The 26241-nt window shown below is 35.2% G+C and overlaps 1 protein-coding gene across 2 annotated transcripts in view; it reads right to left on the reverse strand.

Annotated features, from left to right (window-relative positions):
- FCHO2 (FCH and mu domain containing endocytic adaptor 2) overlaps nt 1-26241 on the reverse strand; it is an 87008-nt gene that overhangs the window by 22713 nt on the left and 38054 nt on the right. For both annotated transcript variants that reach the window (XM_072359921.1, XM_072359920.1), the window contains exons 9-17: nt 19055-19099; nt 16468-16540; nt 12554-12578; nt 5856-5915; nt 3538-3711; nt 3082-3096; nt 2623-2647; nt 1777-1819; nt 1072-1166 (exon numbers count right to left, since the gene is read on the reverse strand). In XM_072359921.1, coding sequence (XP_072216022.1) covers nt 1072-1166; nt 1777-1819; nt 2623-2647; nt 3082-3096; nt 3538-3711; nt 5856-5915; nt 12554-12578; nt 16468-16540; nt 19055-19099 — 555 coding nt within the window. The remainder of the gene's footprint in view (nt 1-1071; nt 1167-1776; nt 1820-2622; nt 2648-3081; nt 3097-3537; nt 3712-5855; nt 5916-12553; nt 12579-16467; nt 16541-19054; nt 19100-26241) is intronic.

Consider the following 26241-nt stretch of genomic DNA (forward strand, 5'->3'; position numbering starts at 1 on the left):
GAGCTCTATCTGGGAGCAGTAGTCAACAGCATGGGGCTTAGGTTGTCTTCTACTCAATTTCACCAGTGAGGGGAAAGAGCATCAGAAGGGCAGTAATAAAAGAAGTCAGAAAATGACTGCAAAACTGGTGGTGGTGACAGGGCTTGGAGTTCTGTGGCCGTGAAACCTTGTATATAGATCAGCATCTGCTTGGGAAAGATTGGATACACCTCGTCACTTACATCAAATATTTTTTTTACCATTAGCATAGCTGACCTCAGAGGGATGATGGGGTATGGAAAGAGTAACGAGCGGTCCTACAAGGGAGCTGGTGATAGTTGTGGAGCTAACAGCAGAGGAAGAAATCACAAAATCAACGATGCGAGGCTTAAGTAGGGTCATCTTCGGTGCTCACATGTAAGCAAGGAAAGGACTACAAGGCTCTATCATGGAGAGATTCCCCAAACCCTTTCTACTAACTGTTCAAGTTGGGGCACCTCTATGAAGTGCCTGTACACCAAAGTACAAAGTACGAGGAATTAAACACAAGTTTGAGATTTCTTGCCACTTCTCTCCCACTGCACCCCAATTCTGTCCACACATCTCTCATAACGGAATCATGAATTCATATGGAAAATAGGCCCTTCACTGCAAAGTGTTATGGAGGCTTTGTACTAGACAGTCCAGCAGCCTTATCTGGAAAGAAGAAATCTATTCCTGTTCAAAACGGATGCTCAGCTTGGTTCATAGTTGCTGCAACAACCACCTCCATTTAGTCTTTTTTGCCCTACCAGCAAAAAAAGTTGACAGTATTATTCCTTCAGCACAAATGGCCAATTTTGGAAAGGATGAGGAGAGAAAAAAACAAAAGCAAGATAGAATTTTCCAGAGGTTTCTTGTGTTCACCCTCCCTGTTTGCTCCCAAACTTGAAAGCCTGATATATCATACCTCCAGTATTATTTATAACATGGGATACCACTTTAAAAATTCTTTCATTTTAATGATTTAAACACATGCGATTACTAAAGAAATAACCACAGAACATCCCGAAGAATATGCAGAAAACACTTCCCTGCTATCAAATATCTTACCTGAGGAGGATGAGGAAGCCAAGGAGGCTGAAGAGGAAGATTCAATGGAACTGCTGAACAGTGGATCCCATGCCAGAAGGTCACTGTTCCCCTTTCTACAGTAAGAATTACAATTGGAATACAGATCAAAGACAAACATAACAATCAAATTACAGCACTGATAGTTCATCTTTGGTATTTGTTAGTCTTTGCATCTAAAAGTAAATGCATGTACACATTGTAGAACTAGTTCACATACAGTTAAACTATCTGAAGTAACACCTTTATTACTTTGGTGCAACTTTATGTGTGCACATATGTCATTATGCTAGTATGAACTCCCAGCAAGACATACATCTACAAACTGATTTGTTTCAGCAGATATGTATACAAGCAATGTATAAGCCGCCCAAATCCTGAGGTTGTGATCTCAAGCACTTTGCAGTGGAACACTGTGTAATGGAAACTAAGCAAGACATGCATTAATTTTCATGTAATTTTAAATACCAAGACACCACAAAGAAGAAAATGCATTAGAAGGGGAAAAGGAAGTAAACAGAAATCTTCAGTGTTACATTATTACTCTTTAATTCTTATAATGCAAGAGATGCTTAAAATAGCAGTCAACTGAAAATTCCAGTGACTTTCTGAGTACCTGCACAAAATAAGACCACATCTCCCCCTCCTTCCTGAACTTAATTTGACATAATTAAAAGTTGAACTTACTCATTTGTTGGAGCTGAAAGTTTCGATTTTGCTAACTCCTCACCTAAGCAAAAGACAATAGAGTGGTATGACCAAAGCTATGGCATGCTAAAATATAAACATTTTTGCTTCATCATAAAATGATAGTAAATGTTTACCATTGCTGTTCAAAGCTAATTATGAATTATTAAAACAGAAAGGGAAAAAATGTATTATTTCAGATATTGTAAATTCAGATGCTCCTGAGATACCTTCTGAAGGACAGGGACTATACAGAGCAATGCATTTTGGAAGGAAGTATAGACCACCTGAAATTTCCTCCTCAGATTACTCTGCTTACATCAATTTTATTCTTCAGCAATTCTGGCTTGTTTTCTCACTGAAAAAAACCCCAAACAACCTAGAGGACTGAGACTTGTACGGTCTGCCTTCATGGTCAGGTTTTGTGCTTTTGACTTTAAAACAGAGTACTTTGCAACTTTGTGGATCATACTTAAGACGGTGGAAGGGCTCCATGAACTTACACAAAAATAATCTCCATTTGACTCCTGTACTTGTTCTTCATCACAGTCACAGACATCTGATTCCCAGCACAGGGAACAGTTAAGTACACAGAAAATGAAGAGATCTATGGAGGCTTCTAGCTGCTTTAAAATTTTGACCAGATAAGCTGATTTTGTCCTTTGAATTGATTATGAGTAATTTGTTTGAAGGAAAATATCAAAAAGGTATCCAGAATTGACAAAATAATTATTTTCCTATTTAAAATACCGAGTAAGTTTATTTCTTAAACAATAAAAGAATCTGTTTTCACGCTATGTCAAAAAACTAACATAAACATACTAGAAGTTTAACAGTCACACTTACTGGATGAATTTCTATTCATTTGTGCCTGAAACAGAAGAAAAAACATTTATTAAATTTTTTTAGTTTTTTAAACAATTTCTAAATAGAATGCTTAATAGTCTCAGTGCTCTTATTTCTACTCAACTTTCTATGAGAGGTTTTGCTTTCAATGCCAGGTAAAACATTCCAGAGCTTATAGAAAACCAGAACATGAGCTGTGACAGAACCAATGCACACCCACCCCATGGGACAAGAAAAGGCAGGAAAGAAGCCTGCTGAGCTGATAAAGTCAGCGGTATTACAAAACCATTTTGCAGGCTAGGTCAGTAAGGCTGAACAGTTTTCACATCACACTGTACATCTGACAGATTAAAAAAAAAAACCACATTCATAAGCTCTTCTCAATAACTCTCACACATAGTATTTGTGCTCTTTTGATTTTAAATTAAAAAGATGAATAAAAAGCCATTTCGTACTTACAGAACTGTGTCTCTGCTTTCAAAACATGAGGAAAAACAGAAAAATCACTGTTAGTATTTTGATGTTATGTAAAGTATCTTCCTTGTAATCAAAGCCAGCATAATCCTGATCTAAATATCACGCTAGATTAATTCAAAACCATTTGTAGTACCACAGCTTGATATGAGGCATTATTCTGTGACTAGGCAGAATGCACACAGCAAAGCTGCACCTTACAAATTGCATATATCCACACTATATAACCAGTTTTAAAAGTCTGAGCACTCCCAAGACTTACAGTAAAGTTAAAATCTAAGGGAGAGTTATTTTATATTGCAATAAAGTGCACTAAGAGAAACTTACTCTGCAATGAAAAGAGTGAATAGAATAAATTCTGGGAATTGAATATTTACAGTAAAGATTCCTCATGACTTTTATTCTTTATTCATTAAAAATACAAAGAACAAAATTACTTACAGATGTTGCTGGACAAAGAGCAATGTTTCCTATAGAAACTTTTAATTCATCCAATGAAGGCATAGTGTATTGAGAGCTGTTATTTGGCTGTACAGGCTTTATTTCTATATGGAACCTCCTGGGTTCATCATCTTCAGAGTCAGAATCACTGGATGAATAGAAATGGTTCTCTTTGATATGTTTTTCTCAGTTAAGGTGGAAATGACAATGGAGTGTCCATGGTACCTCTGCCAAGCATAATTGCAGAGGACGCAGGAGCAGCAGCCATCACAGCTTGCCATTTCTGCAGAGTGGTACTGACAGTTTCACAGCAAAGGATGCCAGTTACACAGAAGGCTGTCCGGTAAATGAAACACTACCGTCAGCCTACAGAGGAATCACAATGACAACTCAGCCGTCAAAACAAGCAAAATACATATAGCAGTGGTTCTTTGTATGGTTCTTCAAATGCATATAAACTCCACTGGGCAAAAGCTCCGAAAGGTATATTCTAATTCTTAAAAATGCATTTATTTTTACAAGAAACAAAATGAAAGATTTCCTGTGCTCTTAACACAAAAAGTTTCTTGCCATCTGGGTGTAGAACACATAGCCTGTATGTTGCTTCCGTGATTTTCACTTTGAAATAAGTCAGCCATTTGAATGAAATCTCTTCAAAGCATTCCCTGACAAATGTCAAAACTCTAAACCCTAGGGGCATTCCAGATCCATTTGGACTAAAAGATTCCTTGAGATCTGATGAAGCAATATTCAGATATCTCCATCTTAGTCTACCCATCCTCAAAAATCAATCAGATCTGGAAAACACTATTTTAAAGGTAAGCCATTTTTTATTTCAGTAAATTGCTTTGTTTTGAAAGGTCCTGAGTTCCAAGATTCATTTCCTACCTATCGGGCTGTTGTACACAGCTCTTGTAAAGTGGCACAGGCTGACCACTGAACTCTATTAAATACTTACAGGCAAAGATCAGTTTAGATGTGAATGCCATGAAACGAAAGGTCATTTCATTAAAGTTTTTTCAACACTTAAGACTGGCTTTACAAAGCCCGACTGCCAACAAATCATCTTAAGAGTTCCCATATGCAGAATAAATAATCATCCTTGGATGCTATTGGAAGGAAAAGAAGAAAACTGATGACTTCCTGAATCTGGCCAAGATTTTTTGAAGCTGTGGTATAGCCTAGCTGACAAGGATTGCAAATCACTGAGCTTTGTCACTAGATGTACAGAATTTTCCATTTCCTCATGGCAGAAAGGATAATGGAGAAAAGAATGTCTGGGTGAATCATTTACTAAGAATGAACGTTATTCACTCCTGTCTCCACTTCATAACTATATATAAAACATAAAGTAATGTCCCCCCCCAGAACTGGATAATAGTCTTTCACTTTTATATTGGTTTTGTAAATAAGAAATAACTGTTTTTACCAGCAAAGCAAACTTCCCTGGGGACAATGAAGAACATTCTGCAAAGCTGATAAAAGCAGAGAAGCTTTGAAGGATTGACTCACTTTTAAAGGAGCTTTCCACTCAAAAAAAAAAAAAAAAAAAAAAAAAAAAAAGGTAATTTAAGGTAAATGCGAGTGTAAATTTACCTTTTATTTCTAGTCTCTCCCCAGAAAAGCAGAATACATTCCTAAAAACTAGTGATTTTGCTAAGGGCTTGCTTAGACCTATCACAAGCCAGATCTCAGGCCCTGAGCACAGCCTGTTTCTGCTGAGAGAAAGAGGAAAAAATCTTTTTCTTCAGAGAAAGAGCAGAAAAAAATCATGAGTTTCCATGAAAAATGACTCATGGCAAAAACATTATCTACTTAGCAAAACAATCATGAACGTACAATAAAAACTGTGTTTGGTAGGAAAACTTCAATAACAAACAGAAGTTCTGTTTCTGGACTATTGGTACTGCTTATCTTTCTGACTATGTTATAAGGCTGTGTGGAGGGTTTAGATATAGAACAGCTAACTGTTCATCATATTTAAGACAGTTCTACTTTATGAACTCTCTGAAAGCTTTTCACAGAGAAAGATCTGCATGGCTACCTTAAAGATTTTGTTCACATCTTTGCTGTCTTTAGACAAAGATCATCCTTCTGCCATTCCTAATACATCAGATTTAAATGTTAACATTTACACAGACGTACAGAATCGAAGCTAGACAAAATTCTACATAGTTTGCAGAAACCGTGAACAGAAGGATGCAAATTTGAAACACAAGTACAATGACATCTTACTCTACTTAACCGTTTAAGCAGTATTCTCCCCCTTCAAAAAACTGTTGCAAGACCAAATACATTAGCACAGTAATAGTGAAAAGGATATCCTGTGTGGCTTCTGGTTTAATGCTGTATCCTTCATCGTCTACATCAGGAATGTTCTAAAAGCAAATAACAAAAAAATGGTATTGACAAATAACTAGAAAAAAAATTCTTACATTCAACTGGATCTCACATAACTGACAAATTAGAATTTGATTACAATGGCTAATTAAAGTGATCACTATTTAACACTGATTATTGCAGTTATCCCAAGTTATTCATATAGATCAAAACTAGAAAATGCAACAAAACAATTTCCACATTTCCTATGAAAACCCATTTCTTATGAGTTTTAATCACCTGCTTTTACTGGTATGCTACCAAAAAAGCCAGAAAACAACAGAAGTATGTTAGGTAAATAAGCCCACAGTTCTTTCCGCTCCAAATATTTTCCCAGTTTCTACTTCTAATTTCCTCAGTTAAACCACTGAAGCTCTACTGATGCAGGAACACACTATTTACTAATACTAGTCAAAGCCTCAGTATGTGAGTAATAGCACCCCAGGTTGTACATTATATATACAAGCTGTATAGCTTGCAAAATTTCTCCCCCTTGAAGAGTCAGCAAGACTGTACTGGTGCTTCAGCAAAAGCAGTCTACATTAAGTAAAAAGCATGGATGAAACTTAAAATACATCTCCAGCACTGTCCTGGACTTTAAAAGATACTGAACAACTGGCAACTTCCATTCTTCAGATTTTGCAGGTATTTAAATGTAAATTGAGAAAATTACAATAAAAATCATTTAGAATGCCTAGCGAAGGAGTTTGTTTTGTAAAAGCACTTTAAAACAAAGAGAAACAAGTTCCTAGTATGATAATCTTAATGATAACAATGTGGGGGAAAAAAGGCCACACTTGTGAACATTGTATGTAGATCGATATACTTTTGTATGAGGCTAACTATGCCATTCAAAACAAGAATAAATGAAAAGACCATGAAGGACGTTGAGAACTGAGACACCACAGCTAAGATTATTATATAATAAAACAGAACCCGAACATCTTTAACACGTACCGATTGCACCAGTTTCAAGTATTTAAATAAAAACATGAAGATACATATTTAAAAGAAAAAGACATTTATTCTAATGTACCAACAGTTTATCTGTATTGTATTTGAAAACAGGTAGGGGGAGGCAGTCTGAATGAAAGTGAAGTATACATTATGGCCAAAATACATCTTTCTGAAATAAGCAATGAGATACAAGAAGATAACTTACACTAGAAACTTTGAGTGAGCTAGCAAATAGCCATTGAACCTAAAATTTTAGCTCAGGTTTAAAGACAAATTCAGCTTGAAAAGGTTTAGACAAGCATAAAATTGCTGTCCTTTAGAAATCACAAATGGGGTGGTCCTATATTTTACCGAGAGATACTCCTCTGTATATCCTCCTAACCTTAGCAGTTGTGAATTAAATGAAACAAACTTAAATAAAGATCAAACTTTTTGCCAAAAAAGATTAAGAAACACGATGCTGTTCAAGGTAGGTGATAATTAGAAGGCACATCAAACTAAAGACAGTAAAAATGTATAAACTCATACCATTAAATACAGAACATTTAGATGCAATTTCTTTAAACTTTGAAGATGTGGCCTTCACCACTACTTGACTTAAAAAAAAAAAAAAAAAAAAAAAAAAAAAAAAAAAAAAAAAGAAGAAGAAGAAAATAACTGGAGAAAAAAATGTAGTAAGAGTAGGATCACACGGTCCAGTACCTTAGCTCTACTTGCTCAAATCTGGGTTCTTAGCTACGCTTGACCTCAGGCCGACCTTGTTTATATGCCAAAAAACACTAATGAAACCTGACATCCAAGTAAACAGAACAAAAACATATAGCTAGAGGGTTCTTGCATGTTCCTACTGCAACTTCCAAACTCTGAAGTGACTTTAGTTGTCATAATAGTCAATTTTCAATAGATCAGGATAATTCATGGTTAAGATGAATTGAAAAACTACAAAAGTACAACATTTAGTTTTTCTTCCAGCCTGGACATATATGTAAAAGATATTATTACTGGGGAAACACAGCACAAACAACAGAGCTGGAAAATATGCCTGCTTTGATTTAAAAGTGGGAAGAAAAAAAAACCCCTCAGTTTACAGAAAATGTTCTCATTGCATTATTTTAATCCATTCTCTAAGGTAAATTGCATTTGTCAAAGGTATTAAATCTTAATGTACTTAGAAGTCTTTGATTTCTTTGTATTTTTGCTTTCACTACTTCTGATCTAGCAAAAATATTTGTAACTACTGTTTATCAGCAACGCCACTTCAGCACATAGCTGGTGTGCATAACTTTAGGCAAAACGTCAGTTGATAACGCTCATAACAGAATTTGACTTTTCATTCTTTCTTCCTGTCTTGAAATATAAACATATAATTTAAAGTTACAGACTTTGTGTAGTGCAAGTAGAATCAGAAATCATTAGCTTTATATTTCCACGTTTCTCAGTGATTCAGTTTAATCTTATAAAAACCTCTGATCATTCTTAAAACAGAAATGAGGAAAAAACCCAAAAAAAATCCATAATCACAGAGGAAGATAATCTTTATAAGCTTTGTTTTTCCATAGGAGGTAGTTATTAGTATGATTAGGAATTCAGGTTTAGCTCCTCTGTAATAAATCTATTTGTTTCCAGGAAAAAAAAAAAAAAGTCAGTATGGATATGACTTGAATCCTGGATGTTTAAGATGTGATACAACACATTACTGATTCAGGTAATATATTTCAAGTATATGTATACATACATGCACACATATACATAGGTATACATGTATATTCATGTATAAAAACTACATTTATAACTTTCTCTTGGCCTTAGTAAATTTCATAAACTTTCTGGGCTGAATTTTGCTTTGAAGAAATATACCAAAAGGACACAAAAAATAACGAAGTAGAACTACATATACAAGAAGCATGAGGGCTTAGAATTCTACTGTCAAAACTCATTTTCAGAGTTTCACTTAATACTTTGTTAATTAATTATTATATTACTATATAATTATTATAATATATATAAACTATAAATCCCACATACAATTTAAAAACAAGGAGAGAAACCAAACTGCTACCACGTTATTGATTCCTCCAAGGTAGATAGGAAGTAAAGAGAAGAACATCTGAAGTATTCTGCAATCTGTCTATTTTCTTTGTCCCTTCATCATCATCATCAGCACTGCTCATAGGTCAGTCAGTGGGCCAAAAACCAAAGAACCTTAGCTGAACTTCACTAATATTTCTGTCTTTCTTCTCTCCTTGGCAATCTACAGTGGTTATGAGAGCTTCTTATCTCATCTTTCTCAAAGTATGCATCAAATTACTACTGAGCAGAACAGTTTACTATTTCTTTTTTTGCCAGATGAATTCTCCGTCATTTTACTGAAGAAGACTGACTTCCTCCTGCACATTTAGGTTGAGAAAACTCAAAGTAAGCAGTTGAAGCTTGTAACCTGAAAGAGAAGTCAAAGGAGCCTCTCCACTTTAAATAACTGTGAGATGCAAACTGGACCTTAGTATACCCCAAAGTGCAAAGGTTTCAATTACATTCTCAGCCTCCTCTCTTTAGGATACCTATAGCACGTACACACACAAGAACCCACAATGAAACATGGAAGAAGAGAGTAGCCAATCATTTTGTCCCACTGACAGAGATGTAAATAGAAAAACAAGGTATTTGGAGTGTTCCACCTGCACTGTGGTTAGAAAGGCTCATATTCTGTAATAGCAGTAGCTATTCTAAATAGGTCAGAACTACTCATTACAAAATGTAAGTAAAGACTGAAAATAAAAAATGAAATATAACTACGTTTATACTTATTCTCCACAAATTAAGAGTATGCTACTTCCAAATCCAGCCATTCTTAGCAATAAAAAGTCTATAAACCTATATAATTTGAATTATATTATAGATATGAGGTTAATGAAAACTTTTGGATGCCTCAGAGTATTTGTTTTCATTATAGTTTCCTATTTAATAAAAAGGTCCAGCATTACATTCTGCGCATTTGTGACTCCATAATTACTTTTGAACTTACTGGACAATTTCAAATGGATTTGACAGAACAGAGGACTCAAAGATAATTGCATTACTACAGTTTTCACAAAAAAAGGCAGTGAAGTAGAAGAGTGAGATCTTGCCCATGTTCCAAACAGGGGAAGGTCTGCAATCAAAACTCAGACCTTAGTGGATACAAGTAAAATCTTGTAATGCTTTACCAGAAGAAAAAATTCTGCTAGAGCTTTTAACTTCCCGTAGGCCTAAGAACATGCCAAACCGACCAGAAACAAGACAATTAGTTCGGCCCACATAGCAACTTGGTAGGTAATGAACAGATATACACAACCAAACTTCAGCTGTTATCACTTTCTTGTATACATGCTGTTAGCTTTCTTCTTTCTTAATTATCAAGGCAGAACTTAATGGGAATTACATGTAGACTGACACATAACAACGCAGGAATTTTTAATCTGCATTATTCATTCTGGAGTAGTGAGAAGAGCCAGATGGAACTGGCTACTTAACGTATGTTCAAAGATCCACAGTATCATGTAGGACTGGTAGACTGAGTATTTAAGTCAATTCTTACTGGATCTTTAGTTTCTAAAAATGCAATGTATGTAACACAGTGTGTATAATAACAAATAACTGCAGCATGGTTACCTCCTACAACCCTTCCTCTAAAGAGAAAAACAAAGTTCTTGACAAATTAACATATGCTGCCTTTTAGAAATGATAACTTTAATATAAAATCCAAACATTGAGATTTTACTGAGTGACCAAAGATGGAAGTCACAGTCTTAATCATAATTAAGGAGCACCTTAAGTAAGCTGAATTTTCTGAGGAGTCACCCTTAGTATTTTCTAGCAATCGGATAAAAAGTAACAACAGCTTATTTTCCTTTTTCAGTAATAGTATTCCAAGACCAATTTCTTGATATTCATAATCCATTTTAAAGATGTATACAAAAAAAATTGACACTGAGATATCAATATGGATAGCAGCAACTGCTTTTAAGTTTGAAAAAAAGAAACAGAAAGGATAGCTTACCTTAAGGTAAAAGACAAGAAAAAGAGAAAAATGAGTGAAATGTGACTTTCTAAATGAGGATACCAGTTCTAAGCAATGAATCACTCTGGGGACAACTTGATTGCGAGGGGTGAAATGGATCTCATCTATAGCACACTGCATCATTTTTCATAGCAGTAATAGATTTTGCTACTAAAACATTCTACCGCTTAGAATAATACTGTTGCTTGTAAAAAACAGGAAGAAATGACAGATCAAATTTTGAACGCCAAGTGCATGAAAAAAAACAACCTGTGCATTAGAAAAAAGAGAAGGCTATGAAACTGTTAGCCTTGTTGTTAAATGCTATGAAAGTTAATTTTTTAAAAAAAATGTATTTAGATATAACAATTAACTTAAATGATTGCAGTGGTCTTCCTCATGCAGCCTGAAAGAACGTCAGATTAATTTACAGTTGAATTAATTATTTTCTGAAAATGTGGAGACCAAAATAAGTAAGGAAGAAAATAAACACTGCAAGTCAAACCCAGTTGTGTTTCACTCCAGTGACTCAACCCGAACTGTCAAAAGACATTATTTCCCTGAAAAGCCTAATAATTATAGGGATAATTCTAAACTTACTTAGCTTTAAACGTACTCAAGAAAAAAACATTTGGTTTAAACCAAGATGACTTTGTATAGGATGAAACAACTGTCTCATATAATGCTTACAAAGCTCTTCATAAACAGACAGTTATACTACATAGCAAAATTAACCTTCCTTTATTTAGAAAAAAAGGTCAGAGTAGATTATTTAAAAAAAACAAATTACTCAAAAGGAAGTTTTCTACTAGGTACCAGAACCTACAGACACCATACACAAGGAAGAAATTTCTACAACAGGTGAATCAGGAGAGTTAAATTGCTCAGTACAGTTGGCATGTAAGTGAACCAAAACACGCTTAAGTTTCTAGAAAGCGACTCAAACCATTCTGTAAATTACTTCCTACCACAGCTACAGGAAGCTCCTACCTCCATTACATATAATTCAAGACAACCTACATGTATCAATAGAAACAAAAGGCTTAATTAAGTAAATAAAAAGTGTTGACATTTGCAATTGCTACTTATTTTTATAAAATAAAAAAAATAAATAAATAAAAAAAATGTGACACTGAGAGCCAGACCATGTAAAAATTGCATCTAGAAATACTATGCTTAAGGCAATATTTTAAAAAGTATACTGCTATACTCTGCTGCAAGCAGTCAAGCAGAACTCCGTTAATTTCATAAGGGTTGTATAAGGAGTTAGTGATAATGCAGAGGAATATGATGATGCATAATTGGATCCTCATGAAAACATACTGAACTTTTAACTCCCTTAGAATCTACTAGACAAGCAGTTCAAGCCACTAACTTGCAAAATAAATAGCAAATCATTGTTGTAAAAACACTCTGTTTAAAACCTGAAATGGAAGGAAATATAAACGTATTAAAGATGAACATCTTTATGTACTGTGAAAGACTGTTCTGAGTGAAAGTAACACTTCAATTACATTGGTGAAATACTAAATCCTTTATCACATAAATAACATTTAGCAGGGCCTGTATGTAAATCATGTTCCATTACATTGCCATGACTCATATGTTAGCACACACATTTGTGTTATAACTAAGTCTACTTACAACTGAGTCTGCATCTGGACACTCCCTGTAAAAAAAAAAAAAAAAGACAAGGTATAATCACACAACATATAGATGGTTTCATTCATACTGTCCTTCCTTTAATACTTTCAATTAATTTGGAACATTGATTTTTGTCTCATTTGTCTCACCAAGTCTGTTAAAATTTTCACTATATTATCTACATATGACTGGATGAGAATAAACAAACAAACAAAAAAACCCTACAAATTTATGCTGGAAACTCCACAGAAGAAAAATTCACAGTAACTGCTGAAAAACCAAACTCATATCACAGTGAAGACACAAAGAATCAGGAGTTCCACATCGTATTTTGGATGGATACACTCTGCAAGTCTCTGCAGATTATGTACGCAGTAAGTAAAAGTCACCAACCCTAATGAAACATTTTGTACAATAACCAGCTCTCAAAGCAATAAACACTATTCCTGAAGGAATTCAGATATTTTCTCCTTGGGAATTTCATTTCTAGTTCATGTTTGTTAAGCACACTTACGGTCAAGCACCAGAAAATGTTGGAAAAAATAAAATGCATCTTAAATAACACTTTGAAAAAGTGTTTGATAGGAAGGTAGTGATTACAAAAGCATTATTTGTGTATATTATAACCCTCTGCACTAACCTGGATTAAAGCAGTAACCAGTGTATACAGAAAGAGAAGGAAATACATTTAAAGTATGTGGTAATACTTCAGGAGTATACAGGCCCTCTCTAATCTGCATCTTGACAAATAACACTTTAAATGCAAATGCAATTGAAAAACAACATTTTGATGCAGTCAAATTAAAAAGAAAAAAAAATAGAAAATCTACTTAAGGAAAACAGAAAAGAAAACAAGCAGAACAAGCAGACATGCCACAGAGCATGGGAACAAAGATACAAAGACACAGCTTATTTTTGTTGTGGTTGTTATTGCTTTAGATGCTCTTCAGCAAGAAACATGCGCATAAAGCTTACCCAAAATCATGCCACATTAATGCAAAAAATCAACGTTAACAACAGATTCAGGCAAATAAAATGCAGATTTGGAAATGATGTACCTTACACTACAGTTACTGTATGTATACTATACAACAAACTTTACTCAACTAAGCAACTTACTTAACTAAGCTTTAGATTTAGATTTAGCTCATTAAATTCAACATGGATCAGGCCTAAGACTGCCTTGTATCACCTGGCTTTTATGACTACTTGTGTGCCCCGGTGGCGCAGTGGTAGAATTGCTGCTTGCAACACCGGTGGCCCGGGGTTCGAATCCCCCCTGTGGCACAGGGGGTAGAAGTGCCACTTCGCTACACAGGGGGCTCGAAACCCAGGAGTTGGACTCGATGATCTCTAAGGTCCCTTCCAACTCACAGGATACTGTGATACTGTGATACTGTGAGGTTGAAATTTTAAATGTTGTACAGCTGATTAATGTAGCGAATCTTATTTGTTGTTAGGTGATTCATTACTCTTGCAGAGAAAGCTTAGCTTTCATTATTTCAGTATTAGTGGTAACTGGATTGTTGGACTAGACGATGTTGGAGGTCTGCTCCAATCCTGATGATTCCATGATTCTACCATTCTATGATTCCCTGAAAGGTTAAATGGGTTAGATGTAAAAGCTGCAGCATCTTTCAAAACAGGTATGATAACCTGATAATATGGAAGGAAGAATACAGCATTCAGTGCAGCCTGTTATGGTACTGACAGTGAAATGAAGGATTCTGTTTTTTCCTGAAAGGCTGAGCACAAAAGAAAACTTGCTAAAGTCTAATCCTCCTATGTCTGATCTCCCCCTACTGGTTAAGTTGAAACAAGAGTAACAGAAAACGCTATTTTAAAAGCTATTCTGCAGCCTAAAGAGACAAAGTAACCAAAAGATTCTAAGTGCTGGTGAGGTGGAAAACAAAGACATCAGGTTTTAGATGGATGTACTTTTACACTGCTAGATGCATGGCCGTTTAAGATTAAAGGACCAGGTCATGCCTTGACTACAAGGTAATATATTTCAGAAAACGAGGACTTTTTGAGGGAATCTAAGGATTCTAGCTAATAACTAAAACAAATAATGAATAGCAGTGAAATACTTGATTGAACCTGTACAGAAAGATGCAATAAGGTATACCATGTATGAGATTTACCTGTGCAAAAATACTGCCAGGTACAATGCTCAGTTTGGGTGTTAGTTCTTCAGAGACTGATAAAATCCTCACAATACTGATAAATTGAAAAGCCTAGAAACCTTGAGTTACTTATTCTAGGTTCGGAGCTCCACACAAGCTAAACAAGCTGCCAGTCCAATTTAATATGACATTAGGAAAGGTCTTGACCTCTGTGTGCAGAAAATTTTCTTATATAGAGTTCTGTCATGCAGAGTCTGCAAGCAGATCATCAGCTGAAGAGGAAATCAAGCAAAATTTAGACAAGCAATAAGGAGATGATAAATGACTATTAAAATATTTTACTGAAGAACATAATGGAGACTCTATAACTTAGAAACCAAATATTCTAATACATGATGTTCTAAATATGTAATATGATAAATTACGGACTAATGCAAGGATCTTTGAATCGATGCCATGTGTTATATAGTAGGTCAGTATCATGCAGGTATACTTCTTTCTTACTAACCTCAGCATCTGTTCATTTTTGCATTGTGAGTAAAAATAGAAACAAAAACTATAATACAAATCAAGTTTAACTTCAAATTGTTGCAAGTAAGGCAACATATTTTTCCATTTCAGATTTTAGTTCTCCGATTACATCACTATGTAATGAAAACCAAAAATTCTTCCAGAAAGAAGACAAAAGCACTATTTTTTCCAATATTAAGTATAATGTATCTGGGAAAAGATAGCTTTTATAAAAGCATTCTGAACCAAGAGAATTTCCTTCTGTTATGGGTCAAGGATACATCTGAGATGAATGAATCTGGAGCTTCCTGGCCTTTACTGACTCCAGAAAAGTAACACTGAGCCTTAAATTTTCCTGGAGGCAGGTTAAACTCATCTCGTTATCTGATAAAGAATGAACGGAAGGAGATACTTGGTTTGCAAGCAAGTTAATGACATACACCACAAGAGATCAGCTTGTGTAATAACCCATTTTGTGGCAATTTTTTGTTGTTGGAACAGGAAAAGTACAAAACTCAAACACACAACAGTATTCAAAACTCAATATGAAGAATCATACAACTTTGCAATTAAGTAAATGCAAGGAACAAAAGGCAAATGAATGAGCATACTGCTGCTCAAAGTTGCAAGTCTAGCATCCCAAAAATGTGTAGTAAATCACTTTTTACAAAGACTGCAATTTCTAAAACATGTAAAAAGAAACTTTAAAACACTAAAATCAAAGATTTATAACATTCTAATTTAAGTATTCTAAACTAAATCATCATAAAAAACCTCATACTGTGCAACTGTATTCTTAATCTTTTGCTGACCAAAACCATATTTTATACATTTATCTCAGCATTTACTTCAGCATAAGAAAATACTGAAGAGAGAGCAGGAGGAGGACTAAATCACAGAATGGAAATATAGAAGAAGGACTTAAAATATGTGACAGCCTGGAGCCTTAACTGCATCTTCACAGCAAGAAGAAAAAAAAATATGGTTCAGAAGTATATAACTGTTAAAATTAAACACGAAAAGAAAAATATCTATAAGACACTTAATATGTGTAAAAAATCAGACCTTAGGTAATTAATTTTGTTCAGCACTATCTTAAAAAAATTATTTCCTGAAAAGCTTAAATAGCTACAAAAATTGTAAACAGCTATGACATTTTCCTACTGTCAGCAATCTTCTAAACATGTTATAACACAAATTTTCATTAGGCATCAGCTCACATCCACAGTTGCACAAGTTTTCATACAAAACAAAACTTCAAGCTGGAAATACACTTACACAGATTCAGTATCTTTTTCTTTTTTCATTATTCCTGATAAACCAAATGCCTTCCTCTTCCTTGGTTTTATTCCTGCAAAACAGAACATCTATCATTTAGAAACCAAGGAGATGAGTGTATGTCTAGCACCTCCAAACACTGGTGCTTATCAATATCAATACCTTTTAAACACTGATATAAAGATTGACACAAACAGATAGCAATGGAAATAGTACCAAGCAAAACAATGGAAACACAAAATATCTGTAATATCATTCCCATGTGCTGTTAAGTGACACACCAATAAAAAAAGTAAAATACAGTTAAAACTAAGCATTACTAATGTGAGTCATTACAAAACTGATTTGTAGCATATGTACAATTCTCAGTGTTCAGTATGCTAGACCATTAACTCTTTTACAAAAGATTGAAGCACTTCTAGTTATGAAGAAAGGGAGTCTGCTGACAGAAACTCAACAGGAGCTAGTCCTCCAACTGAACAGCAGTGGATCAGAATCATGGACAGAATAGCACTTGGATCAGAAGCCAAATCTGTCCCTGTCAGCCATCGATTCTCCTGAGGAGTAGGATCTGTGGCCCACAAAAAAGTGAACATCACTTGGCTTTCCTGCTTATGCTGACTTAATGGCTTTCCAGTGCTGTAGCCAGTACTGAGTCTGGAGTAATGCCTCTCCTCCTGTCTTCTTTTCCCTACTTTTAGCATGGATAGATACAGCTAACTACACTATAGAAAAAAATAAATAAATTCCTTCATAACCATTTAACATGCTAAAATCAAAATACATTTAAATATTCCACCACTGCCATTTCTGCTTCTCTCCTCTTTTTCTTTTTTTTTTTTTTTCTTTTTCCTGTACCTAAGCATATTGTCTCACTTTAAACAAAATGTACAGCTAAGTGCAAACATCAGATCCAATGAGTTTTGTTTGTTCAGCCTGGAGAAGAGGAGGCTCAGGGGAGACCTCATTGCTCTATATAACTTCCTGAGGGGAGGTTGTAGTGAGCTGGGGGTCGGCCTCTTCTCTCGTGTAATCAGTGGAAGAACTAGAGGGAATGGTTTCAAGCTGTGCCAGGGGAGATTCAGGCTGGACATTAGGAAATATTACTTCTCGGAAAGGATAGTCAGGCACTGGAATGCCCTGCCCAGGGAAGTGGTAGAGTCACCGACCATGGGGGTATTCAAGAAACGTTTGGATGTTGTGTTGAGGGATATGATTTAGCTGGGAAGTATTGGTGATGGTTGGACTAGATGATCTTATAGGTCTTTTCCAACCTTGATAATTCTGTGATTCTGTGACTTATTGTCTACACCAAGCTTTCCAGCAGAAAGGTAAACACATTTTGGTTTTCAAAAGTTTACAACTGATAGTTCATCAGTGAAATAACATTCTGTTTCCCTTCATAGAAATACACTACAAGGGCTGCTCCAAAAGTAAGGCCCCCTATTCAATGACGTTGTCCCATGATATCAAAGGCATATGGTGGTTTGTCAGTAGAGGTTGAACCCACTGACATTTACTGACACTTTCTGAATGTTTATGGAGACTAAATAGTGAATGTGAGGACAGGGAGGCAGTGTGTGGTGTATTCTGGCAGTAGAAACAGTGTGTCACCTACACTTGTACAGGTGTTTACAAGTGTAGCACACAAGCTCATGTTCATCAGTGATGAAAATGCACAGCTAATGGTGGTGACTCTTGAAAAAAGTGTTTTGTAGCTGAGAATTTGCTCTATGAAATAGTGCTGTTGAGCAGTTTGTATCTGATGTAGTTTCCATGGCAATAAATAGGATGCATTACTTTTAGAGTGACTTACGTACATAAGGAATCTTTCCACTCCTAGAAATTTTCCATGTGAAATAACTAAAAATTTCTGAAATCAGGTAGCTGTAAACTTAGCTGTATCTTCTGCTCTCACAGGGGCACAAATAGCTCCAAAATTATTTTAAAATGCTAGTCTGACATTCATATCCAGACCAAAAAAACAACCAATAGAATACAGACGTAGTTTCTTAACAGGGATCCCTCCATTATTGCAGTCAAGAAAAAGCTTTAAGTCTCAGCTGCAGCCTTGGCAGCTTGAGAACTGTCGGCCAGTACAGCTATTCTGTCAGCTCCTCTGTTCCAAAACTAAATACATAGTGTATACAAACAAAACAGTTCTTAACCACTTTAAACAATTCCCTAAGTAAAATAAGTTACACCAACAAAGGAAGCCTTTGTGACCATAACATTGCATTAAAATTGGTACAACCAACATAGCAACAATGGAAATAGCCCGGGCCATATTTTGACACTCGTAAATTAAGTTACACAGACATAACTGAACCAAATCCAAACCTCTCAAAACATAAGGTCCCAACAAAAGTACATTTATAATAAACAATGAAATCCTCTGACAACGGTGAATTAGGCTTATAAACAATTACTGTAGGTCTTATTTTCTCTTAAATTTGTTTCTCAAAATAACAACTACTTCTTAGTCTGCTAAAATACTTTCAAGTTAAATACATTCACAAGCCATGCCCTGTTTGCTCCTCAGTTTCAGGTACTATGTACTGCAAATAACTGTGCTACAATAACTCACCTTCAACTGCGCTGGATGTATTACATTCCTCAAATTCAATAGGACCTTAAATAAATTAGAATAAAAATAAACGTTAGATTAAGTTTAATTCCAAGTGAAAGTCAAACACTAAAATATTTTATCCACTACTAATATTTCCTGAAAACATTAGGTAATCTATTTAAAATTTTAAATGGCAAAAGAAAACCACAATGGCAAAGTCAATGGTCAAACAGTTGATAAAATCTTATACAGAAGGCATATCATTAAATATTTTTACTCCTTCACAGTGAAAAATTATAACTCTAATGCACGCTGATCAAATATAATTTAATATCTTATGTTATTATAACCAGGTGAAACTATTCTGTTTCCTTCTCTCAGTCCAAACTGTATCTGCAGCATAGTATCAATATAAAGCTTTAAATTTATCTTCTTCTAATAGAAGAAGAGCTATGCACAGAAAGTCAAAAAGGATAGCTATAGCCCTGATCTTGAGATCCACATTCTTCCTAACTTATTTCCTCTGCTTCTTCTTCATGGCCAATTACTTGGACAATTAGGAGGGATGTAGAGAACCTTAAACACAGCAATAAAAAAGGCAAGATCTTTAAAGAAATCACAAAGATTGAGCAAGACAAAACAAAATAAAATCAGTACTGTTTAAGTAGAGTATCTAAATAAGTTCTTATTTTTTTATAATTTCCTGATTCTTCGATTATAATGTCCTGTTACATCTGACACAAGGTGTCATTGCAAAGGGCAATTTCAACCCTCATTCCTTCAATCAAGCTAAGCCTAGAATTTGTTTAGCCCCAACAAAGACCCAACAGGAAACTGAGCTGGCAGAAATGCAATGGATTTCAAAAAGACACTGGTGGGGAGTTATAAGAATCCCACCAGCACTTGAGCAAGTGTTAAGAAAGCAAATAACAACAAAAACAGGGGTCTTGGCCATGTTGAAAGAGCAGGCTGCAACTGCAGCCACAGAAGTGTAAACAACACTGAGCACAGTAACAGTGTGACACAGCATTCACCTTCACATTTTCAGGGAGTACACACAAGTTCATAGGTACATGCATTATAGAACAATGTGCTTCCAGTTCTCTAAAACAGCAGAGCTTTCATTTTCAGCCTTTCCTCTAACTTAATTTACCAGCGCTGCTCCAAAAGTAATGCCTCCTATTTTATGATATTGTCCAGTGATATCAGAGGAGGATGTCGGATGTTTGTCAGTAGAGGCTGAACCTTCCCCCCAGTATTCCATGACATGCTTTTACCATGTGACAGATGGTAGCAGAAGGACACTCTGACGGAATGGTGTTTGACATGGAAATTTATTGGAAGCAAAGGTGTGCCACTGAATTCCTCCATGTGGAAAAAAATGCACCCACTGACATTCACTGACATTTGCTGAACACTTGTGGAGATCAAACAGTGAATGTGAGGACAGTGAGGCAGAGTATGGCGCAGTATGGCAGTGGCACAGACGTTTACAAGTGCAGCATGCTTGAAAAACAGTGTTTTGTAGCTGAGAATTTGCAATAGCAGTGTTATTATAATCTTTGCATCCATTGAAGTTTTTTGTGGGATCAAATATTAGGCATTACTTCTGGAGCAACTTGCACATTTCAGTTCTGCATGAGAGGCGGAAATCTTGACAATTTTGATAAAAAGGACTGGAAATAAAGTAATTGTGTTAACTTTATATACAGAAACTGTTTTCAGTCCTAATCCTAAACAAATGCGACAGTAAATCTGATCTATCTTTTTAATGAAATTAATATTATCCCAGAACACCTACTAAAAAGCAAAAGGCTATGCAATTTTCAGATGTTCACACATAAAATAAGAGGTGTGCTTGCAGGCACTTTCCAGTGTTCTCCCTGGCATGCTTTTCAAAATAAACGTGGTAATTCTCAGTCTCGAAATAAGTAGTTGACATAAACAGATCTTAAGAGGAAGATGAAGAAGTTTGATTTAAGTAGTATAAGACAGCAAATCACCATGCTGCAATCAGAAATGCCACAATGAGAATTAAAAAAAAAATTAGCTATGAATTAGAATTGTGAATTACACAACTGGAATTTATTTGAACTTGATTTGTGTGGTTAATTACCTCAAATGGCTATATTTGTAATGTAATCCCTAAAATGCATATTTAACTCTTGAAGTGTAAAATTGCATTCATATCAGTATAAATAGTACATTTTGATAATATTTCTCACATGAAAGAAAAGTTATGCTTATATCAAACATAAACAAAGACAGATGAGAAGCTGATGATGTAAATCCACACCCAGTAATGATAAACAAATCAAGCTATTGTAGACATATTAGCTTAAATCTGCCAGGTCCGTAATTAGAAATCTCACAGATATCTGCACTTATTTTAATAATCACTACATCTACATTTTTTTTCCTTGATAGTTAAAAAAAAAAAGTGTGGATCGCCTTTAGCACAAGAGTCTAGTATCATTCATATCCCATTTTTATCATAATGTAATTACTGAGCCTCCAAATGAAGCTTCTGAAAGCAGAGTATCAAAAGGCCAATTTCAAATGTCAATCTTTAACTGCTCTAACTGCTCTTTAAATTAAAGAAAAACTTCAAATGCAAGTCTAATTTTTCAGTGTGACAGACAAAATGCAAATGCCAAACAGATCTCTCATTCTGCTCTACACTGTAAGCATATGGACATTTTAGGCTGCTCTTCCAATCACTCATCCTTTGCTCTTCTTAAATTCATAGTAAAGCAAAGTCAGTGAGTTAATCAAATCAGCGCATCTGCATACTTCATGAAGCAAAGCAACAAAATAGGAAGAAACACAGATTCAGAGAACTGCAGGCATCTACACACCTATAATGATTTCACCAGCATTTTATTTTAGCTACACTTTCTAAAACACGTTGAGAAAGAAATGCAGAAATATAGTATAAAACATAGGAAGCTGAAGATCAAATCCATTACTTCTTCAGTACTACAGACAGTACACTTTTTATCAATTTGCTAGAGATCCAACTGTTTCTTCTATACGTACTCCATTTGGCCATGAAAAAATACAAAAGCTAAGCCTACCACAAACACTCTTTGGCAAAACAAAAACAGAAGGAAAAACTGTAATCAACAGAGTCTTAAACATATTTTGAGAGGAAAACAACACTAAAACCTTTTCAGAATTATCTGTCCCAGTTACTACCACTGATCCTGTTAAGACTTCCAAATGAATGATTAAAATACAGAAATATTCCAAATTTCTGCAATTTCTCATCCTTATTTCACATACCTTTCATTTCCACTTCAAAACAAGCAGAGAACAAAGATCAATACCTTGAGTGTTAAAACACATTTAAAACACAAGTTATACACGTTTGTCTTTGAAGGTAGATTTTCATTTCGGTTTAAGGTCTTAATTCTAAGAGATACTTGACTTGCGTTCAGTACTGAAATACCTCCCTTAGTTCATGTCAGTCTTTCAACAACGTGTTCTTCTTTGATTTGAAATACTTTTTGTTACTTAAGAACTGTTACAGACCATAGTGAGATAAAAGTGCAATGAATTTCAGCAAGCAGGGCTTACAGCTCATGAATGGAGATATTAAATGTACTTTCTCCCTAATTATACCAATTGGCTTTATCTGGTTGCTTTATTGCTAGAAAGCAAAATATCAATCACGAAAACAGCTTTCTCTCACAACAACCTGTGTGAAACAGCTAGAGTTTTAAAGAAATATTAAATCCTAACTTTTTTCTACCCAATGCAAATTCCTGTATAGCTCTTCATCTTTTGGAATTTCGTAAGTTTACAACACGCATGGCTATCACTAATGAATCCACAGACTAACAAATTAGGGTTATTTTTTTCTTCCAGTATCCAAGGAAGAATTCTGCTATTTTCTATTAATTTCTATTTAACCTGCTCTTGCCATGTTGCACTACTTGGTTATAACAAAACAAGCAAGGGCAAATTCCCATATTTTGCTTTCCTAAGCAGAATACCGAATTCTGCAGTAGCTCTAAATTTTCTCAAGTTTTGTTCTGTAACTTCAGATCTCTCAGCAGTTCTGTTCCCTATATGCCTGCTGTATAGAGCACACTTTGCCTGGAGCGTGGTATTTTTAAACCAAAATAACATTTCAGAAATAGACATTTTATATGGTACTCTATGGTGAGCCAATTTAGAAAACAGAATAGCTGTGACGAGTTTTGGTAGTCCAGAATATAGCTGGGAGTTTCTTGCGAGCAGATGGCTTTGAGCCCAAAGAGGTAATACATTGTCATCCAGCTAGAAAGCAGTATGTACTGTGGCTACACTGTCTCCTGCTATAACTAGATGCAGTTTCCCAGCCAGCACTGATACTTTTGCTTATAGAACCTAACACTTCACAGTCTAGTCTCTGAAATTTTCAAAGGAAGGATACCAACAGACTTTCCACTGCAACATCCAAAGAAAGAAAAGCAGTCATTTCACATTTAACAGGAATTGGTGATGATCTGAAGCCATTCCCTGATGCTGACATTTTTATTGAAGTCTCAGGAGTCCTTGCCACATGATAGCCCAAAGCATTGAAAAGAGCCTTCTACATCTTAACACACTGCAATAATAATGATAATAATCTGCAGTATTACAATCCAAGCACTGTGATTTTCTTTGTTCCTTTTCTCATAAAAATAAAATAATGCGAATTGTGAAGTAAGCCTAATCTCAGGCATTGTATGAGAACTACTGTACAACTGTGAAAATCGAATGTATATTGTAAGACATTTTAAGTAAGTAAAAATTAACTGCTAAGATCCAGCTCACCTCTAATGAAAGACCTTGCATTAGTGTTCTAGTCTAGAAAAGACTGGATTCAGGCTCCACATAAATTTCTTTAAGTCTGCCTGTTGCTAAGTTGACATACAGAACAGTATCTCAGTGACTTAAATATCTGAAATACCTGCTCATAAACTTTAAAATTAATAGGTTTACTGATATGGTACATATAGAGGGCAGAAAAAAATAACATGTATTGTCTAAATATACATTAGCCTTTACAACAGAGATCTGTGGGATATACAGATATACAGATATCCTGTGGGATTTCAATCACTTAAGTATACGTAACTAGCCTGCAGGATGGTAATGAGAACTTAATTCCTACAACAGAGGGGGCCAGAAAACTCAGTAAGCTACTCTAATTGTACATAAATATTCCCACCAACCATCAACCTAAAACATTTCCAAATCCAAGCTGCTACAGTTCACAGCCTGCCACCTGCAGGAACAGACACAGATGGGAAGGAAAGGCAAATGGGCAATGGTTTTACAGATGCGTGGAAACAAACAGCTGCTACTTGACAAGAGACTGAAGCAAATAAACCAGCAGTGAATCAGTTCATGGTTCCTGAAAATGAGGTGGCTATGGTTTGCTATAACAGAAAAGCATAATTTGAATAAGTGGACATATTCCATTTTAATTAATCTAACAGCTTGCAGCAAGTGACGCTAATATAAATTAAGTAGCAGTCTGTAGATTGGGACACATTTCCTAGCCTATTTGAAAAATATAGGTACAACCTTTCTTGTTACAGGAGGCATGAGAGTACATGGATTTTTAATGAAAATAGAAAGAAAAATGGATGGCACACTCTACAGAGATACTTATTCAAAGGCAAATGGAGAAAATATAATTGTGCTGATGCAATTATACTGTTAAATACAACGTAGTACCTACTGCATATCCAGCTTCTGTCTGTGGGAGCAGTATTCTCAGAGAACACACAAGGCAAAAGCAGAACAGGGTTTGTTTTCCTAAGTAGCAACCTTCACACCATTTACTAGATTTATCTACAAAGTAATGCTAATTGTTTTGAATACAGCCATGTTCTTTCTTAACTAAGCAGCCCAAACACCTGCCTCTAACACAGGAGGAAGTAAACATTGGAAAAATAAAGTCTTTGCTAAGATTGAATAACTGAGATCATGGGTAATTTGCCTAACAGAGGTGAGAAAAAAAAAGAAAAAAAAAGAAAAAGGGAAGCTTTACTGTTTGGATTCTTAAATAAACATGGCAGGTAAAAAAGCCAACTAGTATCACCACTAGGAAGGCAAACAATATTAAGTCATATTCTGGTAAAGAGCCCCACAGTAAGTATGTCAATGAACTGGAAAATCCTGCCAAACTAAAAAGGCAAACAAATCAGGCAGTCAACAAATGACTTAAAAACTGTTCTACCTTGGTATCTGATTTTGAAAACAGTCTCCTTTCTGGTTAAAGAAGTCTATGCCTGGCAGGAAGAAAAGCTCCCCCACCGAAGCATGTATTTTTATTAACTATATTTAATTTTCAGTAACTCGAAACATTCAGGCACTTAAGAAAGCACAAAATAAATTCTGCCCTTCCCCCATTCCAAGGAATCAGTTTACACTCACACTCATGCATGTACACATATAAACATTAACATATCCGTTTCAACCAAAAGCTTTTTTTTTTAAAGAAACATGTAAATCTACTCTTGTAGTTACAAATACAGTAACAAACAATACTTTCGCTTCTGATAAAAACAAAAGCTTTTCTCTTTGATAGTAAATCATGCATGAAGGGAGCACAATTTTTTTAAAACTGCATATGCTTCACATACTGCTTCAAATGGCAAAGCTTTGCGTGCCTGGCCCAGTGCCAGTTGACAGCTCAGCTGGATATCAATGCACATTCTGACCCCCCTTGCAGCGTGTCACTTCTGAATTGTTTCCGCAGTAGAAAGTTTATTCAACCTCTCTCTCAAATTCAGTGGACCGACCATCATTCTGCTATTTAATCATAGCAGAACAGGTTATTTTTCTGACAGCACTAAAGCCAGAGAGCAATTCCTAATGAACAGCTTGATACAAGTGGAATTTCGACTGTTTTAGCCTCAATTAATTCTGCTGTCAAAACAAATGACTGCTTTTAGTGTTTAGATGTTAAGCTGCATCACAAAGGTCAATTTTGTATGTACACAAACACATAAGCAATCTTTCTCTTGCCATCATCTGATCCTGATCCAAGCTTTCAAATTTAGAAACCAGGAAACCAAAAAATATTTTTTCAACGTTACAGTTTCTAACACCAGCTTCCCTTTTTTATTGCCCTTTCCAGAAAGAGAAGTATTTTTCTGAGAAGATAAGGAGAATTTTATTTTTCTGCAGAAAGTAACTTCTTACTCTAGAGTTTAAAAGAAAAA

Source organism: Excalfactoria chinensis, chromosome Z (genome assembly GCF_039878825.1).
Source record: "Excalfactoria chinensis isolate bCotChi1 chromosome Z, bCotChi1.hap2, whole genome shotgun sequence".
NCBI classification, from domain to species: Eukaryota; Metazoa; Chordata; class Aves; order Galliformes; family Phasianidae; genus Excalfactoria; species Excalfactoria chinensis.